We start from the raw sequence: 23,977 nt of genomic DNA, 5'->3' as shown, positions 1-23,977 counted from the left end.
CCTCATAGTGGAATTAGTGACTTTATAGGAAGTAAGAAAAAAATCTCTTTGCCACCACACCCTCTATCCCCATCATGTGAAAAACAGAGTCAAAGAATCTTGTGCAATTCAGAAAAAAAAAAAAAAAAAGAGTACTCAGGAGGGAAGAACCAAATCTAATTTAGTTTGCTCTTAGTTTCCCAGCATCCTCACTGAGTAAGCAAAGAAGTCATATAAGTTGCTGGCTTGTGGGTCCAGGCAGTGTCACACCTGGTTAAGTACACATAGTACAAAGCCAAAGGCCCACTCAAGGATCTGAGTTCGAGCCCCCAGCTCCTGCCTGCAGGAGAGACACTTCACAAATGTTGAAGCGGGTCTGCAGGTGTGTGTGTCTATCTCCCCCTCCTCTCTCAATTTCTCTCTATCCTATCCTGGAAAATAATAATAATAATAATAAAAAGGAGAAGAAGGAAGAGAAGAAAGAGGAGGAGGAGGGAAAAAAATGGTCTCCAAGAGCAGTGGATTTGTAGTGCGGGCACCTAGCCCCAGCAATAGCCCTGGAGAAAAAATAATAAGTTACCAGCTTTGCTATCTTGATCTTGTAGCAACAATAGACGACCTACTGCTCTAAGCTGAGATTTAGACTCTTTAGAAGTCTTGGCTGTGTAGGAATATTCAGGGGGACAAGGACAAGGAGAGTGACAGTAGCAGAAAGGCTAGTTTACAGGAGCCGGCTGCTTCTACTAGAGATTATGGGCAAACTGTGAGTTCCCCGGGGAAGCACAAAGGCCAGAAGGGATGCAGGTGTCTGAGGCTTCAGCCTGACAGTAGTGGAGGTGCACACTAGCATGGCTAATGTTACAGCCTCACATCTGTGCAAATTCCTGTTGTGCAGAACAGCATTGGCAGGGGCCAGATGGTGGCGCACCTGGTTGGGAGCACAGGTTTGAACCCTTGGCCCCCATCTGCAAGGGGAAAGCTTATTGAAGGTGTCTCTCTGTCTCTCTATCTTCTCTATCACCCCTCCCCTCTCTACTTCTGGCTGTCTCTATCCAATAAATAAGTAATATTTTTAAAAAAATTAAAGAAGGAGGAGGAGGAAAGAGAAGAAGGAGGAGGAGGAGGAAGGAGAACGAGGAGGAGGAAGAAGAACGAAGGAAGGAAGGGTGGAAGGAAGAAGAAGAAGAAGATGATGATGATGATGATGATGTAGCAGTAGTAGAAGAAAAAGAAGAAGAAGGACAATGGCTGAATAAGTATTGCCAGATAACTAGAGGGTGAGGATGTGGGAGGAATGCTGGGGGCCTCCCTGGTCATCAAAGGAGGATCAGACACTGAAAGAGAGGGTGTCCTGGAGAGGCACCTTATAGTGTCTCTCTGGAGCCCTCTAGCTATTCATAGCATTGTACAGCTGGTGAAGTAGACCTTTCAGAGGGCCGGGGTCCAGTACCTCAGAGTATTTGACTGAACAAACAAATACATCGAGGTCTCAGCAGAACCTATCTTCTATCTTCGATGTACAGAACAACTAGTCAGTCAGGTCAGAGACAGCTGTGAAACAGGAAAACCCAGTGAAGCAGGCCCTTTTTCCTTCACATTCTCTTCAATCCTCAAACTACAGATCAGGGCATCTGATGGATGCATTTACAAAAAAAATAAATTAAAATTATATTCCTTGCCTACTTCTTTCCAAGTTCAAGTGTAAAGCAGAGAAGAGAGGATAGTGAGAGCTCCAGTTACAATTACAGATCCCCTTCCCCCCACCTTTTAACCCACAGAAAATATCAAGGTTTCTTTGTATTTCTGTAGCTTCAGTCACTCTCACAGCCAAAATTCTCACAAATGGCAAAATTAACCAGCTGAAGAAGAGAAATATAGAAGGCCCTTCTAGTCCATAATTAAATGATTGCAATGACCCCAAGTCAACTCCAAAGCGAAGACGTATCCTACAAAAATGCTATTGAAAAAGAGAGACAAAATTCACTTACTGTTTACTGCAATCCATTGCTATGAGTATTCTATTATAAATTATGATCAATCTGTAATGGTGTGTAGTATATAAATCAAACTGGCACTGGTATGTATATAGAGGAGGAACATTATGTAGATAAGATCGTGTAATATCCATTGCTTAGGGTATCTGTGGGGTCTTGGAAGGTATTCCTGATGAATGAAGGAACTGTACAGAAGTTCCATCAGTTAAGTTCTCCAGGTTCCAGGCTTCAGTGACAAAGTCTCTCTTGAAGAGACAGGCTGGGAGTCGACCTGTCAGTGCACATGTTCATCGAGGAAGCAATTACAGAAGCCAGACCTTTCACCTTCTGCACTGCACAATGTCCCTTGGTCCATGCTCCCAGAGGGATAAAGAATAGGAAAGCTATCAGGGGAGAGGACTGGGATACAGTTCTGGCGGTGGGAATTGTGTGGAGTTGTATTCTTCTTATCCTATGGTTTTTGTCAGTGTTTCCTTTTTATGAATAAAAATCATTTAAAAAAAATTTTAAAGGAATCTCTTTTGAAAAGAGCACAACTTTCCCTCTTCAGTTGACTAATCCATTTGTTTCCAATTCACTAAACCAGGATCACCTTTCAAGCAATTCACCATTCAACACCTAATCCCTGGAGCTATTTCAAGCTCCATTTCTGCTAGAGGGACACACCTACCACCTTGGTCTTCTGATAACATTTTTAAATTTTTAAAGCAACTAGAGGGAGTTGGGCGGTAACACAGTGGGTTAAGCGCACATGAGGCATGAAGCACAAGGACCGGCATAAGGATCCCGGTTCAAGCCCCCGGCTCCCCACCTACAGGGGAGTCGCTTCATAGGCTGTGAAGCAGGTCTCTTCCTCTCTCTGTCTCCTTTCCTCTCTCTGTTTCTCTCTGTCCTATCCAACGACAATAATAAACACAACAAGGATAAAACAAGGGCAACAAAAGAAAAAAAAAAAAAAGCCTCCAGGAGCAGTGGATTCGTAGTACAGGCACCAAGCCCCAGCAATAACCCTGGAGGCAAAAAAAAAAAAAAAAAAGCGACTAGAGTTCTCTAGGCAAATGCTGGTTTCTCACAAGTCTGATGCAGTTGCTTTCATTTTGCCAGTCTGGCTCTGGAGAGTTAGGAAAAATAAATAAATAAGTGAAATAAGGTGTCCAGGTGGTGGCACACCCAGTTAAATGCCCATATCAGCATGGCAAGAACCCAGGTTCAAGCCCCCACACCTCACCTGCAGGGGGACTACTTCATGAGGGATGAAGCAAGTCTACAGTTTAGGTCTCTCCATCCTTCTCTATCTCCCCTCCCAATTTCTCTCTGTCCTGTCAAATAAAAGTAGAAAGAACAAAGTGGAAAAATGGTTGTCGGGAACAGAGGATTGGTAGTACAGACGCCGAGCCCCAGCAATAACCCTGGTGGCAAAAAAAAAAAATTAAATTAAATAAAGCAAAATAAAATAAAATTGAGGTCCCTTCTGAAGATTTCTGAGACCAGATCCTCATTTCATTTCACTTTCTGTTTTCTCGCTAACAAGGGGGCAAGAGATAATGTTGTTTAGTAGACAACAAAGGAATAGTAACATCACCCTCCCTGTGCCTGGGAAGAGAGAACAAGGAATCCTAAGGGTTGTTTACTACAGGAAGTGACACTTTAAGTCGAGACACAGTTGAAATACATGTGTTTTTTTTTTTGGGGGGGGCGAGGGGTGCTGGGGAAGATACCTCCTTCCACACAGAGATTATCAATCAGAGTCCCCTGATACCACTGTCAAAATGAACAAAACCTGAGTAAAGGTACACTTTAGATCCCCCTCCCCCCCAAAAATAAAAAAACAATTAATGTCCAATATAACAGAATCAACCATAACAAGGACTTTAAAGCTTATCTCTCTACCTTCTGGATTGACATCAGTGCCCTAGTAATGTCACCGTCAGCTGCAAGATGAGGGTGAAAAGCCAGCAATGAGAGAAGAGAGAAACGTCTATAGTCATTTTTATTTCCTTAGGGAGAGGAAAACCGGCCACAGAAGAGAATAGTGTTGGTTTTGCTGTGCTGGATAAAGAAAAGGAAGGGGTGGTCTGCACAGAACCTGTGAGTTCTCTGTCCGCTTTTGAAAAATATGACCACACAAGAGGCAGCTGCTGCTTCTGCACCTTCTTCGTTGACCTCTAAGAAACACTTGTGTCTGACGCTGGACAAACACAGGTCTTTCTCCGGAGACATTCCAGAGAAATCGGCCCTGTTCAGGTCGAAGGCATCAGTCATTCCTAAACTGCGAAGAACCTCCTCCATGTTGTAGTTGTCTTCCAGTTTAAATCGTGGAAGGAGAACTTCTGACTCTTGTTCATACATCTTGTTTGGTCTTGTCCATTCTAAGAATTTCTCATAAGTAAGTTTTTTTTCCAGCTAGCAGAATAAAAGTCGGAAATATTCAGATCAGAAATACTGTCATACAAGATAACTTTTGGCTTTGATTTTTTTAATATGCTATGCTCTGCTGTCCATTATATGGCCACTGACCCACAGTAGCTACTGGGGTCTTGCAATGTGGAAGACTTGAGTTATTTATTGTATTTAATTTTAATTAATTAAAATATATAGCCATACAGGACTCATGGCTACCATACTGGTCAGCACAGAAGTGGAGGAGGGCACCTTCATGCTAAAATGTTCAAAACCTGGACTCCTCAGTTTCAAGAAATCTTAGTAGAAATGTATAGCTAGGACATTAGCTTGTAGTACATGCACAGGAACTATCTTTAGATTTGCTGTTATTTTACTGAAAGTATTGATGCTGGGAGGAAGGGCATATAAAACTTGACCTCTTTCACCCACAATTATTTCCCATTAATTCATCATCTTTTTTGTTTTTGTTTTTGTTTCTGTTGATTTAATTGTTGTTGTTCATTCTGGATGTATTTCTACCTCTGTTGCCCTGCTTGAATTCAGACTTCTGTCGTATTTTGTTTGAAATGCCCTATAATATGTCTTCTTTCTCCTTTCTACTTTGTCTACTGAACTCACAAGTAGTGATAGCTTGCTTGCTTTCTTAGGTATTTTGTTTCATTTCCAGGGTTTCATCACAATGGAATGACTTTTTTCCCCCAAAGTCACAGAAGCCTAGAGAGATAGAGAAGGAGAGAAAGGCAAGAGAGGGAGAGAGAGAGAGAGAGGTGGAGTGAGAAGCCATAGCACTGAAAGTTCCTTCAATACAATGGGCACTGGACTAAAATCTGAGTTGTACATATTTCAAAGAAACACACTATTCAACTGAGCTATTTTTCTAGCCCTGGAATGGATTTTATTCTAAAAAGGCAAACACTATACTTCTAATATCCATCAATTCTCCACAATCTTATTAGTTGGAGTGTGGCCCAGGGGCAGCAGCCCCAGCACCTCTGACTCCCACACCCCAAGCTTGTAAAAATGCAGAATCTCAAACTAGACCCTGGACTATTAAACCTGAATCTACATATAAACAAAAGTACCCACTAATTTACAGAATTAGCTAAGCCATGTCGAATGTAACTTGGCAAAAATACGTTTTAAATGTCTTCTTGCCTATGGAGTTAATTGGAGCCTTTACTTTGTAAAAAATGTACACTTTGAACATTCCTTACCATTTCCAAGCTGACACCCTCGTCTGGAAGCATGATGATCATGTTCAGCTCTTTTCTACAATAGGGCAGCACCAGAATTTCAGTGGAGATCTCTTCTTCATAGTTCATTTTCAATGTTGATGACTTAAACATCATTTGCACTGGCTTCTCTTCCTCCTACCAAGGAGACAGATAAGCATTCAGCCTATTGGTGATCGGCTGATATGTTTGGATGAATTCAGCAGAGTGGTCATCTCTTTGTGCTTCAACCATTTTCTACTCTTGGATCTTGAACCTCACATGAGCCCTGCCCTTTGCTACTGAACTCCATCACCTCAGCCTTCAAACAGTGAGTGGCCAGGGCAAACTCCTAGACTTGGTGACCTCATTCATTCTTGTCAATTTCAGTATGATTTACAATTGTACTTCTCCCAGGTACCTAACTTATTATACTGTCTTCTTGATCACTATATTTGAGGATGGAAAAGACACCCAATGGTGACAGTCAATATTGGACCCTACCAGTCTCTTTTAGATAAGCTCCATCTACAGCCAGCCACTTGACAGTTGGTGACAACACCATCATTTGTTTATCACAAAGCCTGTCTCCTCACTGTCTTCCACATATTGGTCCACTCCTAGCTGGCATTAGCTCCACCTCTGCTCTAATCCGGGCGCATTTCAATAAACTCAGTGGTTTTCCTACATCTGCTCTTAGTACCTTGTCTTTATTCGAAGTGCAGAGCTTGAGGGAACCTGGTGAAGTAAAAATCAAATCACAGGAATATATTTCTGAGAACTCTACAGTGGTTTTCTTTTAAGTGTTAGGATGACTGCACCCACACCTCAGAATCATGTCAAGGGACTCCCCCACCCCCATTTCCCTTCTGACCCTTTTTCTCACCTCTATCCTGGACACTTCTCTGTCTAGGGGCCAACCAGGTTTCCCATCTCTGCCATCACTTTCCTTCCTAAGAGTCTGCCGAGCATTTATTTTTTTTTTAAATCTCGTCTTCTTTACTCTGATACGTCCTTCCTAGGAAGAGCTTTCCTGACAGCTGTAGCCTGCAATGACACTAGCCATCCCCAGACATCCCTTTTCTTCCTCTCTGTGTCTGAAGCACTCACCACTGTGTTACACCCTTCTTTCCTCATTTATGTTGCAATCGTCTCCCCAGCAAAGTCTTAACTTCATGAGGGCAGGGATGCTTTGGCCAGCTTATTTATGGAAGAAACAGGACCTTAGGCACATAGAGGATGTTCAGTCACTGTGTTAAGATAAACTAATAAAGGAGCTACTGAACAAGAACGCAGAGAGGAGGAGGTAAAATGAACACACTTGACTAGGGAAGGACTGCATCCATCTTGGTCTCAGTACCAGGATGTTGTTCTAAACATTTCTTCATCTGTACTTGACCTTTTCACATTCAAGTCACATTGATTCTTTTTTAATATTCTAAAGGCATAAATACATTTTATTGTCTCTTATTTGTTATCTCCCCTATCTCTGTCTGTCTCTTTCACTATGTTAAAAAAAAAAAAAAGAATCCAGTCTTGGAATTGGTGTATTGCACCAAAGTAAATGACTCTGGGGTAGGGGAAAAGGGTTCAGATCCTGGAGCATGACGGCAGAGGAGGACCTAAAGGAGGTTGAATTGTTATATTGAAAACTGAGAAATGTTACACGTGTACAAACTACTATATTTTACTGTCAATGGTAAACCATTAATGCCCACAATAAAGAAAAAATTCCCCCAAACGGTGGAAACACTGTGTATGAGACCTTGGCAATGCAAATAAAAATAAATAAAATAAAATAAAATGTGGCTTTTTCTTCACATAGTGCTATGACACACTCACTCTGAAAGCACAAAAGCTACATGTGGTTGCCTTCTAGAAAATGATTAGCAATGTTGTTGCTTTCTAGAAAGGGTGCTAGGGCAGTAAGTAACAGCCTCATTTCAACAAATTCCAGTTCTTTTGTAGAATGATAGCAGTCACTGACAATAGGCAAGATACAGGGATGGGTGGATCTGATAACTATTCTTTGTCATAGGCAATACCTCTTCTGAGACTCAGAACTTCTGTCTTACAATGCAAAAGCAATCTTGTTCATTTGTACTTGAACCACTTGTAACTGAATGGTCCACTAAATATAGAATTATGTAGCTCATCTTCTTTTCTATAAGGAGTGAAAAGTAAATAGTCACTCAAAATCTGTGCCCTTTATAAGGCACTATACATTGGTCTATGATCAGCTCTGAGTATATACTGTCTTTCTCCCTTCCTTACCTGCACTGGAGGCTAGTAAGCAAGATAGGATTCTTCACCACTCCAGGGGATACAAAAATTCTGTGCAGTGAGATAAAGAAGAAAGTTTTACTTCCTGGAAAAATATGCCAAGTCCTCAGGGGAAGAAGGTTTTGCTCTTTGCCTTTGATCTTCCCATTTTCTCTTTCCTGCATTAAGGAGGAGCCATCTTGTGACCATGAGATAGTCATGTGCTGAGAATGACAGAGAAGAAACAAAAGGAGCCAGTTTCTAGTACCTTGCCACACACCCCTAGTCTCAGTTCACCTCCAGACTTCAGTCAGGAAAGATAACACAAGGAAACAACTATGAAGTAAGAATCCTGTTGATTAGCAGTTGATTTAAGTCTAATATAAATTTTTCTAAAGAAATTTCAAGGAGTAGGAGGAAACAGAAATACTTCAAATTAGACTGGCTACGGAAGAAGGGCAAACGCTAGAAGAAGAACAACAACAACAAACCTGGAAACGGAATGTCTTTGGGGGGGAAGCTGAATTTACAGACTCAAAACCTACCAGAACTCAAGTACTGCGCAGTGATCAAGAATTAAGTTAAAAGATGCTGTCTATGTTTACATATATGCACAAGCATTGAGTTAAATACAGAGGAAAGGACAGAATGGATTTGTATGAGAAAGGTGGAGACTTCTTGGCAAATAGCATATTCAAACTAAGCCATTTGTCTATCTTAAATATAAATTATTTTATTCCCCTCTCTTAATGCAAAAGATGATGTCTGTTTTATGTTATTAAAAAGAGGCTAGGTCTAATGTATTGATTTAGTATTTCTTGAGCACCTAGTAAGCTATAGACACTTGTAAGATGGTGTTTGCTGTCCTCAGTTACCATTAAGAAGATAGGGGGACAAGATGGGAAGATAGATAGAGGGGATTAATTTCATGGAGGTAAAAAGTGGTTATCCTGGGGTTGGGCAGAGGCATATCCAGTAGAGCATACATGTTACAATATGCAAGGACCCAAGTTCAAGCCTCCAGTCCTCACCTGCAGGAGGGAAGCTTCACAAGTAGTAAAGCAGTGCTTCAGGTGTCTGTGTCTCTCTCCCTCTACCTTCCCCTTCCCTCTCAATTTCTCTGCCTCTATCCAGTAAATAAAATATTATAAAAAGATAATTGCACCTTAGTGGTAAACATGGTATACACTTTCATTAAAATGCCAAGCTACTTTCCAAAAAATGTGTATTGTTAACCAGTGACATGTAAAGAAAGAGATCGAGAGGAGAGATTTTATTTCATCCCTGTCTGCTGCTTTTCTACTCAACTGCCAGCAGGGGGTGCTGTAACAACATGCGTGAACTTCAGGTGGTACTATAGGGGTTTATCACCTAGGAAGGTTAAGGAGGCAAGTGTCTAGGTAGTGAAAAATGAAGAGCAACTGAAATGGTCAAAATTACAAAGAGCTCATACACTAAAGAGTCTCACAAGTGTAGCCATAAGCTACATAAACAGATGTGTGAGACAGACAGAGTGTAGTGTAGGTGACAAAGGGAAAATAGAGAATGTGGCTGCAGGTTAAAAATCAGCTGGAGAACAAGGGGGAAAAATGTCTCCACATGCTTGGAAAGTCAAGATTTGTGTTCCAGTGGGGCTATGTCAAGTCAAATTTCTAAAGTTCAAAGTCTTTGCATGCTCTAGAATTAATTTGAACGTGGGGAATGTTGTCGTAATTTTCTTATGCCAGTGAAAAATATTCACCTCATTGATTTTGAAAGGCATTTCCAGGGTGCGCTCTGTCTGGAACTGACTAAACCACTGTCCTTTGAAGTAGATGGCATTCACAAGTATCAGCTTGGTCAACGATTCAACTGAATTTGGAGGCAGTACCTCTGTGATTTTATCTGCAAAACAGAATTAAAGAGGCATATAGCTAAAAGATTCAAAAATCAAAACCAATATTCAGCTAGAGAAGTCAAATACACATGAAGGGACATGAAGGGAGGCTACATTCCAAATATGTCGCCACTTAATGAGATGACCTGTGTGAAACAATAGTAAAAACACCTGCCACAAAACAGAGGTGTATTGTCAGAAATATCACCCCTTTATGAAGTCATAATTAAGTAATCTATCACATACTCATAACTGATATGGTACCACACGGCATAAGAGTGATGTAATTGGAAATTTAAATGGAATTAACCTGGTAAGAGATAAGGTAATTATGAAAAGTGTTTGCAGTAAGCAAAGGTGTATATGAACTTGACCAAGGGACTTAACAACATTGTGTGAATAAACTGAAACAAGAAAATAATGGGTTGGAATTGAAATCTTGAAATACTATGTTTTTATACTTCTTATGGGAAGTCTACCAGCATCTGAACAACAGCACAATTAAAGTATAAATTATTCTGGAAGGATCACTACATAGTAATAAATGTCATGGAGTCTTAATAATAAAAAGAAAATAAAAATATTTAAGGATAGATTTTAAAGCTTTCCCATTGTCTTAGAGAAAAACAAGAATCATTTTGCATTTGATAACACAGTAAAGGGATTGGCAATATGCTTATTAAAATACAACTTGAATAGAAATCTGTTTTCACCTTCAGTCTTATTGGCAACCCATGTGTTGATGTGTTTCCTAGACTTCTCAGCAGCATTAATAAGATCCAGATTTTCCACTTCTGCTTGGTAGAATTGGTAGCAGGAGTCTTTAAATGTCTAGGATGAATGAAGTAGCATTACTTCATGGTTGCAAAAGCATGTATAGAATAACCTACTTCTTCACTATGCCTATTCATTAAACATGATTTTATGTATATGTAGAGTTTACAGGCAAACCTGGGATCCCAGTATAAAGTCAGTAGTTCTGTTTTAGTTTAACTCATAAACTTAATGCACTGGTGGTCAAGCTGTCAACTGGCTTTCATGAACTGGACTCCTCAAGGAAGGAGCTATGTATGTCAATGGGATGATGTGTTGCCATTTGCTACAACGTTAAGAGCATCCTGGGGGGTTATTTTAAGATTCAGAAAGAGAAAGAGAAATAATAGACAATTTAACTCACAACTGGGATATAATGGCAGAATACAAAGGAACTAAATCAAACAAAAATAAACCCTTGTTATTTTTTAAATTTATTTATTTCTTTATTTTCCCTTTTGTTGCCCTTGTTTTTTATTGTTGTAGTTATTACTGTTGTTGTTACTGATGTAGTCATTGTTAGATAGGACAGAGAGAAATTGAGAGAGGAAGGGAAGACAGAGACGGGGAGAGAAAGACACCTGCAGACCTGCTTCACCGCCTGTGAAGCGACTCCCCTGCAGGTGGGGAGCCAGGGGCTCAAACCGGGATCCTTATGCCTGTCCTTGCGCACCACTTGCGCTCAACCCACTGTGCTACCACCTGACTCCTGATAAACCTGTATTTTAACTGAGATTATGGGGGGTGGTGGTTATGGATTGAAATGGTAGAGGATCTGAAGGGCTGTGGTGAAGGAATATGGCCGCCCTGTTTGTGGGTTTGGTGTGTTAACACACACTCTTAGAAAGTGGCATAATGATGAAAGCATTGTCAATAAACACAACTTAGAAAATAAGCCAAAATTCTTAAATTATTTATTTCAGAAAAACTGAAGTACTTAATGTGTAAAAATTAAGTTAGCTTTTACTTTGCACACTAACTTACCTCTGTGTGAGAAAGAGGTGATTGAAATATTTGTTTCGATTATTTTCATGTTAGGATTGATTCATTTCTACCTATGTTATATTCCATGGTCATACTTGCAGAGATTGTCTTATTGAGGCCGGGTGGTGACACACCTGGCTAACTGCACACACTACGTTGTACAAACCCCTGGACCCCACCTGCAGGGGCAAGCTTCACGAGTGGTAACACAGGGTAACATAGGTATCTCTCTGTCTCTCTCCCTCCCTAGCTTCTCTTCCTCTTTCAATTTCTCTCTGTCTCTATCCAATAATAAACTTTAAAAAATATTTTGAGTGGTCCGGGAGGTGGTGCAGTGATAAAGCTTTGGACTCTCAAGCATGAGGTCCCGAATTTGATCCCTGGCAGCACATGTGCCAGAGTGATGTCTGGTTCTTTCTCTCTCCTCCTGTCTTTCTTATAAATAAATAAAATCTTTAAAAAATTTTTTTGAGGTTGTTTCATCTAAACTCAACACTGCTTGCAGAGTTTAAGGGGTAAAAAGGTGAACTCTGGGCTCTGGGTGTGAATCACTTCCCACATTCTTTGCAATACACACACGCACGCATGCATGCACTTGCGTGCGACATGTTTCTGTCTTTATTTCTTTGGTGAAATAAATAGGCTGACTTACTGGATGGAAGTCATAGGACTTTTCTCCAAAGAGCCTGCTGGCAGTCTTCAACACATACTGGGTGCCAGGCTTATTGATTTCAGTGAGAAGTGCCTGGAACCCCTGGTGAATAACTTCGTCTTTGTCTCTCAATTTATTATAAGAAAGTGCCTGGAAGAAAAGAGAGAAAAGCCTGTATATTTTTCAGTCTTCCTGAGATGTAACTTAAAACCCAACCATGCAGCCTATTTTTTTTTTTATAAAAAGGAAACATTGACAAAACCATAGTATAAGAGGGGTACAACTAAACAAATTTTCCACCATCATAACTCCATATCCCATACCCTCCCCTGATAGCTTTCCTATTCTTTAACCCTCTGGGAGCATGGACCCAGGGTCATTGTGGGTTGCAGAAGGTGGAAGGTCTGGTTTCTGTAATTGCTTCCCTGCTGAACATGGGTGTTGACAGGTCAATCCATACTCCCAGCCTGTCTCTCTGTTTCCCTAGTGGGGTGAGGCTCTGGGGAAGTGGGGCTCCAGGACACATGGGTGGGGTCGTCTGTCCAGGGAAGTCTGGTTGTCATCATGGTAGCATCTGGAACCTGGTGGCTGAAAAAAGAGTTAACATATAGAGCCAAAAAAAAAAAAAATGTTGACCAATCATGAACCTAAAGGCTGGAATAGCTCATATGAAGAGTTGGGGGGTGGGGAGTCTCCATTTTGTAGATAGCTAGTAGGCCTAAAAAAATATGGAACACTTCATGAATTTGTGTGTCATCCTTGGCAGGGGCCATGCTGATCTTCTCTGTATTGTTCCAATTTTAGTATATGTGCTGCCGAAGCAAACACAATGGAGCCTTTTAAAAAATTTTTTCTTTATTGGGAGATCAATGGTTTACAGTTGAACAATCCCAGATAGAGCCACGTGAAGAAAGAAAAGCCTTAGAATTGGTCCATTATGACATTTAAGACATTTTGGAGATGAGTAATTGCAGTGATATATGTGTTGCCTCTAGATATCATAATCTACCTCAACAGAAATTCAAACATGTAGCACTGACTAACAGCCAAGTTGTTTGAAAAATAGGGAGAAAACTGGACTGTTGAAGTTATAAGTGAAGCCTGGAAAGACTGAAAAAAAATTATTCTGGAAGGGGGCCAGGAGGTGATGCACACGGTTGAGTGTACATAGTAACACACACCAGGAGCCCCTGCTGTCTTCTGTGAGGGAGGGGAGTTTCATGCATGGTGAAACAGTACTGCAGGTATCTCCTTTCTCTCTCCCTCTCTGTCTTCCCCTTCACTTGTAGCAAAGGAAAATAGTAATACAACCTTGGCTGAATTTCAGAGTTTCCATCATTCCATAGTTGCTGGATCTCTCTCTCTCTCTCTCTCTCTCTCTCTCTCTCTCTCTCTCACACACACACACACACACACACACACACACACACGCGCACACACACACACAGAGACAGAGAGTGGGAGAGGGAGAGAGAGAGAGAGAGAAAGAGGACCCTTGCTTTGAGTGGGATCGTCTACTGCAGATATCTCTCCATAGTGTTTTGCCGTTTTGCCCTGGAGTAATTTTGAGTTGTGACAGTTCTTTATCACTTAGAATTCCTTGCACCTTGTAACTAAAGGACCTATTAAAAACCCAGACTAACACAAATTCCTATAGCTGAATCTGGAACCGCTTCTCCTAATGTAAAATATTTATGGGTTTTGGGGAGGGGAGAGTGCAGTTTGCCCAGGGAAATGTTTGCATTCCTTAGGACCAGAGGGCAGAATCAGCACTGATTGGTGGCCCGAGGAGTCTGACTGAAGTGTTCCTGTTCTGTGAAGCCCCTCTCTGACTCTGACTTTGGCTTTTGCACTGGGTTAAAACAAAGCAAGAGCGACTCAGATGCTCACTGGATGAGCACTCGCTTTTTCCAGCTTGGGCTTTTTAGATGTCTCATCATGAGCCTGAGTTCTGTACTGTAAGGCAGCCCAGAGCAAACTGCAAAGAGATAGGAAGTTCAACCCGAGGTGTCCATCAGAACTGCTGTCTGTTCTCACAGTCAGTGACACCAGCAAACTCTAGATCCCTGCTGTCTGATACTGAGTAGTCAACTGTCACTGCAAATCACTAAATGGAGCTTACTCAACAATAACACTGCCATGTTACTGAACACACGTCACCAATATGTTTTATACTAAGAGTATCACAATGAATTTACAAAAATAAAAGTTGTTTTTAAACACCTGAGAGCTTACAATACCCAAAGAGCATTAGACAGTACCCAAGGAACAAGACTCAGCATTGACCTAGGTATTAACACATTTAAAAATGTACAGATACTGAGAAATGTTATACATGTATAAACTACTGTATTTAATTTTTTTACTATATTTTATTGTTGACTGTAAACCATCAATCCCCCAATCAAAAGTAAAAAAATAAAAGGTACAGATAAAACACTGTGTTTTAAATTCATGTTTCCTTTTGATAAGTAAAAAAATTAAATTTTTTAAAAAAAAATTCTTCTACTGGGGGCCAGTGGTGGCACACCTGGTTAAGCGCACACATTGCAGTGTGCAGTGACCCAGTTTCAAACCTACGGTCCCTATCTGCAGCGGGAAAAGCTTCACAAGTGGTGAAGCAGGGCTATATGTGTTTCTCTCTCTTCCTTTCTGTCCTACTTCCCTCTCAATTTCTAGCTGTCTCTATGCAATAAAAAAAGATAATTAAAAATAAAAAATTAAATTCTTCTTCTGCAAACTGTATCCACTTCTCCCTCACAGGCCAGATAACCACAACTGCTCTCTGGTCACAGGGCATCATGCCTTATTCTGTCAACTCTCCAGTCACACTCCTGTAATACTAGTAGACTTCTGTGCTCAGAACCATTTCTATAGGACTTAAAATGTAGGAAACCAACCAGCTCAATGGACAGGTGAATAGCAGATGTTGTTAAGAGCCTAAAACAGCTTCATACCTCAGACATCTGGGCAGCTGTGTTTCCTTTTGCCCCCAGGAGGACCATAGCCAATGCAGAGGAGATGCTCAGGGGTGAGAAAAAGATATTCTTCGAATTGCCTTCCCCCAACTTTTTCAAGAGGTTGAAAGCAAAGGTGCCATTGGCTTCGGATAGAGAATCCATGACGAGACCTGAGAAAGAGGAATGAAATTGATATTACTTAAATACAGGATCAGATGTGGATTATAATTCATGCTTTCTTTCTTTCTTTTTTTTTTGACATCAAGGTTATCACTGGCACTCAGTGCCTACATAACTCTACCATTCCCAGAAGCCACTTTTATAGAGGAATAGAAACAGAGAGAGACGGAGATATAGACAGAGAGATGGAGAGACATCTGCAACATTGCTCTACTGATTGAGAAGTCTTCTGCTTGGAAATGGGGAACAAGGACTTGAAACTGGTTCTTCCTACACAATAATATGTGTGTTTTATGGGAAGAGCCACCATCTGTCCTGTATTTTACTTTATTAACTTTGACGACTGACTTTTTTTTTTTACCAACAAAATATACACCTTCAAAATATCTGTGTAGCTTTTGTGGAGTCCTCAAGTTTGTAGCTGTCTTCCTCATCCTGTGAAAAACTAGTTGGTCATTTTGATTTTACGATTCAGTTCTTTAAAAAGAAAACAACGATATGACTCTCTGTAGTTTTCGTAAATATAGAGAAAATGTGAAAGCATACATACTTGAATACATCTTTAGGATGAGATCAGTAAAAATAGTCAACAGCTCACCTCTTTGTATTACATTAATTGTATTTGCCTGTGTATATTGCTTTAAATTTGAAATGAATCCTAAGGGATAAATACAACACTAAGGAAGAAAACAGTCGGTGAATATTTTATACTGTTGAAAGTCTCACTCAAAGAATAAAATGTGGCCTTAAAATGGAGATGAGGAATCAAGGCAATGCTAAAAATGTATGGACAACTTACAAGCAAATAGCTTTAACCCTTCATTCTCCTTTGGCAAATCTATTCTCAGCTCTTTCCTCTCCTTAACCCTGTTCTCCAGAAACCCCTGCTCCCCACAGGCCCAGGCCTGCTTCTTTGTTCTGAGTACAACAGCCCTAGGCACCTGCAGTCAGAGTGTTTTTACTGCACACATCTCTAAACCATGGCGCATGTGCAAAGAGAACACAGAACAAGTAACTACACGTGGCTGCCTGCAAACAACATCTCTTTCTCTTGGGGCTCAGGAAGCTCGAAACCTGAGATCAGTGTGTTACAGGAAACCTTACTGATTGTTGGAAAAATATACATGAGTCCGCATAACCACAATCTGTTTTCCATGTCTTCCCTTTAAACACTTTTGTGATGTAGGTGTGGCTACTTTGGGGAAAGTCTGGTGGATGAAGCTGGTTATTTATTGAACCACCTGTGTTGTTGGAAATGAGTTTAATTGCCTGTGTAGACTTCACAGTATCCAGGCCTGTCTGAAGAACGAAATCATAATAAGAGATGAAGGAGGACAGGTCTTTAGCAAAAGCTTCTTAAGTTCCCATTTTACAAATGCCAAGTGGAAGACTCATTTCTCTCCTGAGAACCTTGAGCTCAGGTGAACTCAATTTTTTTTTTTTGCCTCCAGGATTATCACTCAGGCTCAGTGCCAACACAACAAACCCAACATACCTGACAGCTATTTTGTATGTGTGTGTGTTTCTTTATATTTTATCAGATAAGACAGAAATTAAGAGGGGAAGGGGGAATCGAGAGGGAGAGAGGAAGATAGATACCTTGATCTACTTCACCATTTGTGAAGCATCCTTCCTACAGGTGGGGAGTGGGGGCTTGAACCTGGGTCTTTGTACAGGGTACTCTGTGCACTTAACCATGTGCTCCACCACCTGCTCGCTGTGAACTCCATTCCCTACTGCCCTGTCCATACTTGAACCCAAGCATGAATTTATTCAAAGCCCATTCATGTACAGCTATTTTTACATTTTTTGAAAGAAGAAAATGAACAAGAATTTCCAGTCTCTGACCCAAGGAGATACACACGCACACACACACACACACACACACACACACACACACACACACACATTTAATTGCATAACTTCAAGCTTGCGCTCTGTAACAACATACTGTATAAAGTGGTAAGCAATCACAAGGAAAAGCAGAAGAAATTCTCTTCAGAGAGCCATTGGTGAAGAGCACAGGCTAGCCCAAAGAGTTGAGCAGCAGTCCTGAGAGGACATGAAGAGAGAGTTAATTCCTCAGGCTGCTTGGTGGGGCTGGTGCAAAAGATTATAGCCTAACACAGTGGTGTGTGTGTTGTTAGGGAAGTGGTTCCCTTGGTTTCTTGTGAGAGACATCCTGTGTGAGTCAGGATGGGCCCCTTGTGCCCAGTGTCAAAGTCTGAACTTGAGATAGGATCTTGAAAGCCATGCAAGGCTTTTAAACAAATCTTTACATGAGTATACTGAAGGTGTAAGGAAGTAACGAATCTCACCATTAAGTGTGGGGGAGGGACTGGGGAAGGCGTTAAAAGACTAATGACCTGAGGGAATCTCTGCCCCAGAGAGTTCATTATGGGATGGACAGGTGGTGACAGGTCAATGGAGGGGCAGGGACTAGGAGTCAGGGACTCTGATTAGTTTCTTAGATAATGACAGTCAGGGAGGACCACGGACCACAGGCAGTGCACTAAGAAGCCAAAAATGATGAAGCAGGTAGTCCATTCCATCCAGATGAATGCAGTGCCCCACACCTTAACAATGAACCATGCAGCTGTTACCCCAGGTGGGTATAGATTCAGATAACAGGTTTAAAATGACAGGCACTCAAAGGCAAGGGGTCAGGAATCCTAAGCGTTCTGACTCTAAGACGATTGACTAAAAGGATGGATGATGTGACTGGTAATGTACAGCTGGAGGGATAAGTGAAGAAATTCACAAGGACCAGGAAAAATTCAGTGTCACAGGCAGCAAGGTCAAAAGGACAAGGACTTGAGATCTAACAGGGCTTCATAGACATTCCAGACAAGGCAGAGGTTGGTGTCAAGAGTTGGACCCAGAAGCTCCTCAGACTCAGCCTCCCAAATAAGCAGCTTCTCCAGCAACCACACCCCAAGCCCTCCAACAACCACGCCCCAGGCTCTGGTTACTGCCACTTCCCCACTGCTGCTCAATGTCAACACCATGGTGACAGCAATGGCAGGCATCTCTCCCTTTACAAGAACCACCTGCGACCAAGGGCAGCCCGGAACCCCCTCCATGAATTTGTTACCTGGAAGCTCCTGCCACTGCTGCTGTGGTTCCTCTCCTGGCTCCACTAGGCTTCTCTGGTGGATGCTTCCTCTCAGCTTTGATTTCTGTTAGCTTCTGGTCTGATGACTCAGAGTGGGCAGTGATAGCATCTGTTCATACAACCCCCATCTCACAGGCTGGGGCAGAACTCTGGGAGGAGCCTGAGTCCCAGCCCCTGCCCAGGCCTGAGACTGGTGGCTTGGTGGAGAGATTAGTGTCTATTTTCTGAGGTGCTTGGGGGGAAGATTTTGCCCAATAGAGGAGGACAGGCTTGTTTTTCCCGAGTTAATTCGCACAGTAATTGTCTTTTGAGTGTGCATTAAGAACACTTTCAAAATTGGAACTGTATGATGGAAAATTTACCCAGAGCTAGACCAGATGTTAAATTTCCTGAAAGCAAGCCTTTCCAATTTGGACAGAACAGTGGTTCAAACAACTTCTGCATATGTATTTTGGTTTCTGCATGGATTATAAGAGCTATTATGTAAAATGCTGATATATCATGAGCACTGTAAGATAAATAAAAAAATTGAAATCAAGAAAATATTAATATAAGCCCACAGTTGGAGACCGATACAGTCCATTTACATTTGTAAAGTAATATGATTGAATATGCTCATTTCTTTTCATCTACATTCAACACTTTTGAAAAACTGTTAAGACCTGTTTTTTGAAAGTCAGTTCATTTTTAAATGGGGACTAATGACTCATAAGAAAGGCCTCTCAGGAAATGGGTTGATTCACACAGAATAAACTCATCATCTGTTGTTTTATGCAATTTTGACAATTGATTTTTTTTCAATCTACATACCGAGAATGCAAATCTTGAGTAGTGGACAATCTTAGTATTAAAAATTATCCCTCTGGTTGTTTCAGTTAAATGATAATTGTTAACTGACATTTTTTTTACTTTTAATTATTATTATTATTATTATTATTTTGCTTCCAAGGTTATTGCTGGGACTCCATGCCAGCACTATGAATCCATTGCTTCTGGTGGCCATTTTTTTCCATTTTATTGGACAGGACAGGGAGAAATTGAGAGAGGAGAGGAGAGAGGGAGAGAGGGAGAGGGACCTGCAGACTTGCTTCACTGCTTGTTAAACTTCCCCCTACTGAACCAGGATCCTTGCACGGGCCCTTGCACTTAGTACTATGTGCGCTTAACTGAGTATGCCATTGTCAAGTGCCCCTCACTAACCATTTTAAAGGGGACAGTTACATACTAAGTATTTCATCTGAACCCCCATGAGCCTTGAAGTAGGTACTGCTTTTAACTTTATTTTTTGTTTAACTTTTAATGACGGAAACAAAACACCTAAAATTGCAGCTTCTAGAAGAACCATTTGTTCTTTTGTTCTTGCCGATCTTACACCTGTCCTCAGACTTGAGCTTAGCCTCACAATGGGCCACAGTTGTGTTTAAGAGTGGGCTCTCCAGAGGTTGAAAAATAAGAAAACACAAAGCGAAACTTGGACTGGGTATGGTGGATTGAACCAAAGTAAAAAACTGGGTTGGTGGTGGTAAGGGGTTCAGGTCCTGGAACATGATGGCAGAGGGCCTAATGGAGCTAGAATTGTCATGTGGGAAACTGGGAAATGTTACGTATGTACAAACTACTGTTGGCTGTAAACTATTAATCCTCCGAGAAAAAAGAAAAAAGAAAAAAATTATCCCATGAAGATTAGTTTTTATTTTATTTTTAATAGGAGTGTAAATTAACACCATTCCTACCATGAGAGGTCTGAATCCCTACCCCACCCCCCTATAGTGAAGCTGAAAACCTACCCTCACCCTCTTCCCAGAGTTTTTTTTTACTTTGGTGCAATACTCGGAACACGGTCAATATCTGCTTTGAGTTTCCCTTTCTGTTCTTCTTTCTCAACTTCTGTTTATGAGTGGAATCATGGCATACTCATCTTTCTTGCAATTCAGGTTTTTAAACCCTTAATGCCTTTAAAAGTGTGAAGAAACCCACTGTTTTTTTTCTTCTTGTATTTGAAGATTTTTATGAAGGTTAGAAAATAACAGTTCCAAGAATTTCTTTTTGTTTATTTATCTTTTGGGCTGCTAGGATTATATAGGTTTATGCCTCCATAACTTTGGTTACCAGTAGCCTTTTTTTCCCCCGCGCCTCCTCTTCCTCTTCCTTTCTCTCCCTCTCTCTCCAACTCCTCCTCCTCCAGCTTCTCCTCCTGTCCTCTCACCTACTGTTCCTCCTCCAATTCCTACTTCTTCTTTTCTTGACAAAATATGAGAGATACAGAGGGAGAGAGAGGCGAAGAGAGAAAGAGATGGAGAGACACCTATAGCATTATTCCACTACTTGTGAAGCTTTCCCTCTGCGAGTAAAGATCATGAGCTTGAAGCTGTGTCTTCTACAGTGCGTAGTAACGTGTGTGCTCTGCGGCGTGAACCACTATATGCACCCTCATTCCAAGATTCCCATACGCGAGGGATTTTATAACTTCTTTAGTCAAAGCATCGAATGAGGATGGAAAGATACCTTAGCGAATGTTCTAACTCACATTCCTACTTGATTTCTCCCAGATGAACAAAAACAAACACAAAAGTACCCATGATTCCTTTGCTTTTTACACCCTGTGTTCTGTATCGTTTCTTTGTTTGTTTATGAGAGAGACGCAGAAAGAGAGAAAGACCAGAGCACTGCTCAGCTTTGGTTTATGACGGTGTTGGAGAGTGAACCCAAGACCTTTTGTGCTTCAGCCTTGAAAGGCTTTTTGCATCATCATTATGCTGCTGCCCCACTGCGTGTATTATCCATGTTACTATTCGACACTTCTTTCTTAAAATATATTTTCTGTTTACCATTTGATAGAAATAGAGAGAAATTGAGAGGGGGAGGGAGATAGAGTGGGTGAGAGACAGAGAGAGAGACCTGCAGCCCTGCTTCACCACTTGTGAAGCTTTCCCACTGCAGATGGGGACCAGGAGCTTGAACCCGGGTCCTTGCACATTGTAATGTGAGCCCTTACCAGGAGTATCACCACCTGGCCCCCTCCTCTTTGACTCTTCTACAAACAGCCACTTATCAAGAAGTTCACACCTGCACTGTTCCATCCTATGGGGCAGAGTTTTTCATTCTTTAAAAAATCAGATAGAGAAGGGGTTGGGGGAAGCAACACAGGGAGATGAACAGACACCACAGAGCTCTCCACCATCCAATAAGCCTCCTTCATGGCTGGGGTGCAGTAGTGGTGCCCAAGCTTGAACTCAGGTCCTATTAAGGACATATTAAGGCTTTGATCTCTGCCATGCCATCCACTGCTCAACCTCAGCAGTCGCACGCACACACACACACACACACACACACCGTGTTAAAGCCTTTGACACTGCCTTTTCTAACTTGCTGGCTCAGCCCAGCTACCAAGAGAGCAGAATGTACATGAACCTGCCTATGAGGGGAGTGAAATCCTGTCATGCTGGGTGTGTCCTAGAGAGATCTCTCTACGCTCCCAGAAGTTACATCTACTAATACTCTACCCAAAAGAGTCTTAGGACTCATTTTAAGATGGTTTTAATTTTTTTTTTCTGGGTTGCCAGTTGTCTGCATGCAGACATCCATGCTTTCCTGCAGTGGAAACCCCATTTACACCCGGCCTCACCTCCCACGCTCACCATGACATTCCCTGCAGCCTGCCGTGCTGCTGAGAAGACATAAGAGTGTCTCTGTAATTAATCCAGTTGGGACAAAGATAGCATTATGCCACTGTAGGAGTTAGAAGGCACTGTTGCTTGTGTGTGGAGCTTTTGACTCTGCTCCTCATATTTCCAGAGGAGGAGACTGAAGCAGAGGCGGTGAGTGTGACTCACCCAGGGTCCCCACAGACCATCCAGAAGAAGCCAGACCATGTTCCCCATGGCCATGTTCCCAGAATACAGCTCCATCTGCCACACCCTGATTAGCAAGATAGTCACGTGACAGCAGAAGCGAATTCCACATACTGAGAGAAAAGTGTTTGATGTTCACGGTTAAGTGTTAATAAAATTTACTGAATTTGATGATCATAAATGAATCAAGTTTTGATGAAGAAAAGTGAATGGGGTTTCCATATATGTGGTTTATTTTTTTTTTCATTTTTATTTATAAAATGGAAATATTGACAAGACTCCAGGGTAGGAGGGGTAAGATTCCACACAGTTCCTACCCCCAGAACTCCATATTCCATCCCCTCCCCTCATAGCTTTCCTATTCTTTATCCCTCTGGGAGTATGGACCCAAGGTCATTGTGGGAAGCAGAAGGTGGAAGGTCTGGCTTCTGTAACTGCTTCCCCGCTGAACATGGGCGTTGACAGATTGATCTATACTCCCATTTTGTTTCTGTCTTTCCCTGGTAGGGCAGGGCTCCGGAGAGATGGGAGAGATGGTGTAGTCTTCTGTCCTGGGGAGTCAGGTTGGTGTCATGGTAGCATCTGTAATTTGGTGTCTGAAAAAACATTAAGATATAAAGAAGAACAAATTGTTTAGTAATTTGGAATCTAAAGGTAAGAATATAGCAGATGAGATTTAGGGTTCCCATTTTGGAAAAAGTTAGCAGGTCTATTTTAGGTATCTTCCAAGGGGCACATGAATGAGTGATGTTGAAGAATTATTCAGGTGCAGTCTACACCTCCAGGTTTTACCACTTCCTGCGATTCTCAGTCCCCTTTTCAACCAATCCTGTCCCGACACGTCACCCCTGGTTGTTGTCCAATAAAAGCCCTCCCACTTCTGCCCTCACTCTCTCTCAGTCCCCCTCCCTCTTGCTCTCTCACTCTCTCTCTCTCCCCCAGGTGGTGAGATATCGGAGATGGCCATTTTTGGCTGACTCCACGTGGCCTGAGCCACCCCCTCCTGATCCAATAATAAAGATTTGTGTACCCCATTTGCACCGGATCTCCTCTCTCACTTCTCCATTGTGCAGCCCGACACCTTATTACACAGATGACATATTAATATGGGGAAAATCAGATACAGATCTCTGTGCCCTACGTGATTTTCTCATTCCTGCATTAAAGAAAAGCAGCCTTAATGTAGCTCCTGAGAAGATATAGCTAATTCCTCCAATATCTTTCTTAGGTTCAGAGATTTCTCTAATGCAAATTCGTCCCTTAAAACCTAGTGTTACTTTTCCTTCTAACCTTACTCTTTCTTCTTTACAAAGTTTTCTTGGAAATTTAAATTAGCTTAGGCAGTATCTTTATCTGCCTACAAGCTGCCTCCAACCACTGTTTGACCTGTTAAAAGGAAACAAACAGCCCTCCTCAAAATGTAGGTTAACTCCCGAGACCTTCTTGGCACTGGAAAGGGTTAACCAGGCCCTCCAGGACATGCACCTTGTTCAGATACTCTCCCTCCTCTCCGGTAAAACTTCTAATCTTCAACTCCACCCCCACAGTAGTAGGGGCATTGTGGAAAAACCGTGGGGTTCTGGAGTGGCTTCACATGCCAGTAGGTGGAGCTCCAAGACTCCTCACTGAGATAGATGCGTTAGCATTCATGGCTCGCCAAGGAAGAAATAGGTCTGTGCAGGTCTTAGAGAAAGAAC

At 41.7% G+C, this 23,977-nt stretch overlaps 1 protein-coding gene and 1 non-coding gene across 4 annotated transcripts; both read right to left on the bottom strand.

Annotated features, from left to right (window-relative positions):
* Positions 1–3,631: 3,631 nt before the first annotated feature.
* LOC103114213 (serpin B6-like) lies at positions 3,632–18,539 on the bottom strand. Of its 3 annotated transcripts, XM_007523859.2 has the most exons (7): positions 18,409–18,539; positions 15,132–15,304; positions 12,175–12,324; positions 10,439–10,556; positions 9,591–9,733; positions 5,591–5,746; positions 3,632–4,376 (listed from the first exon to the last, which is right to left on the bottom strand). In XM_007523859.2, the coding sequence occupies exons 2-7, from the start codon at positions 15,294–15,296 to the stop codon at positions 3,972–3,974; spliced, it is 1,137 nt and encodes a 378-aa protein (XP_007523921.1). In that variant the 5' UTR covers positions 15,297–15,304; positions 18,409–18,539; the 3' UTR covers positions 3,632–3,971. The 3 variants fall into 3 exon arrangements, with proteins under 3 accessions (XP_007523921.1, XP_060029988.1, XP_060029989.1); XM_060174005.1 differs by lacking the exon at positions 12,175–12,324; XM_060174006.1 differs by lacking the exons at positions 9,591–9,733; positions 10,439–10,556.
* LOC132533208 (U6 spliceosomal RNA) lies at positions 12,897–13,002 on the bottom strand. The gene has a single exon (XR_009545115.1). It is a non-coding gene; the product is annotated as a U6 spliceosomal RNA (small nuclear RNA).
* Positions 18,540–23,977: the final 5,438 nt, after the last annotated feature.

This window comes from Erinaceus europaeus, chromosome 15, assembly GCF_950295315.1.
Source record: "Erinaceus europaeus chromosome 15, mEriEur2.1, whole genome shotgun sequence".
In the NCBI taxonomy this organism is placed as follows: Eukaryota; Metazoa; Chordata; class Mammalia; order Eulipotyphla; family Erinaceidae; genus Erinaceus; species Erinaceus europaeus.
Note: the sequence above shows the minus strand (reverse complement) of the source record. Positions and strands in the feature narration are given on the sequence as shown.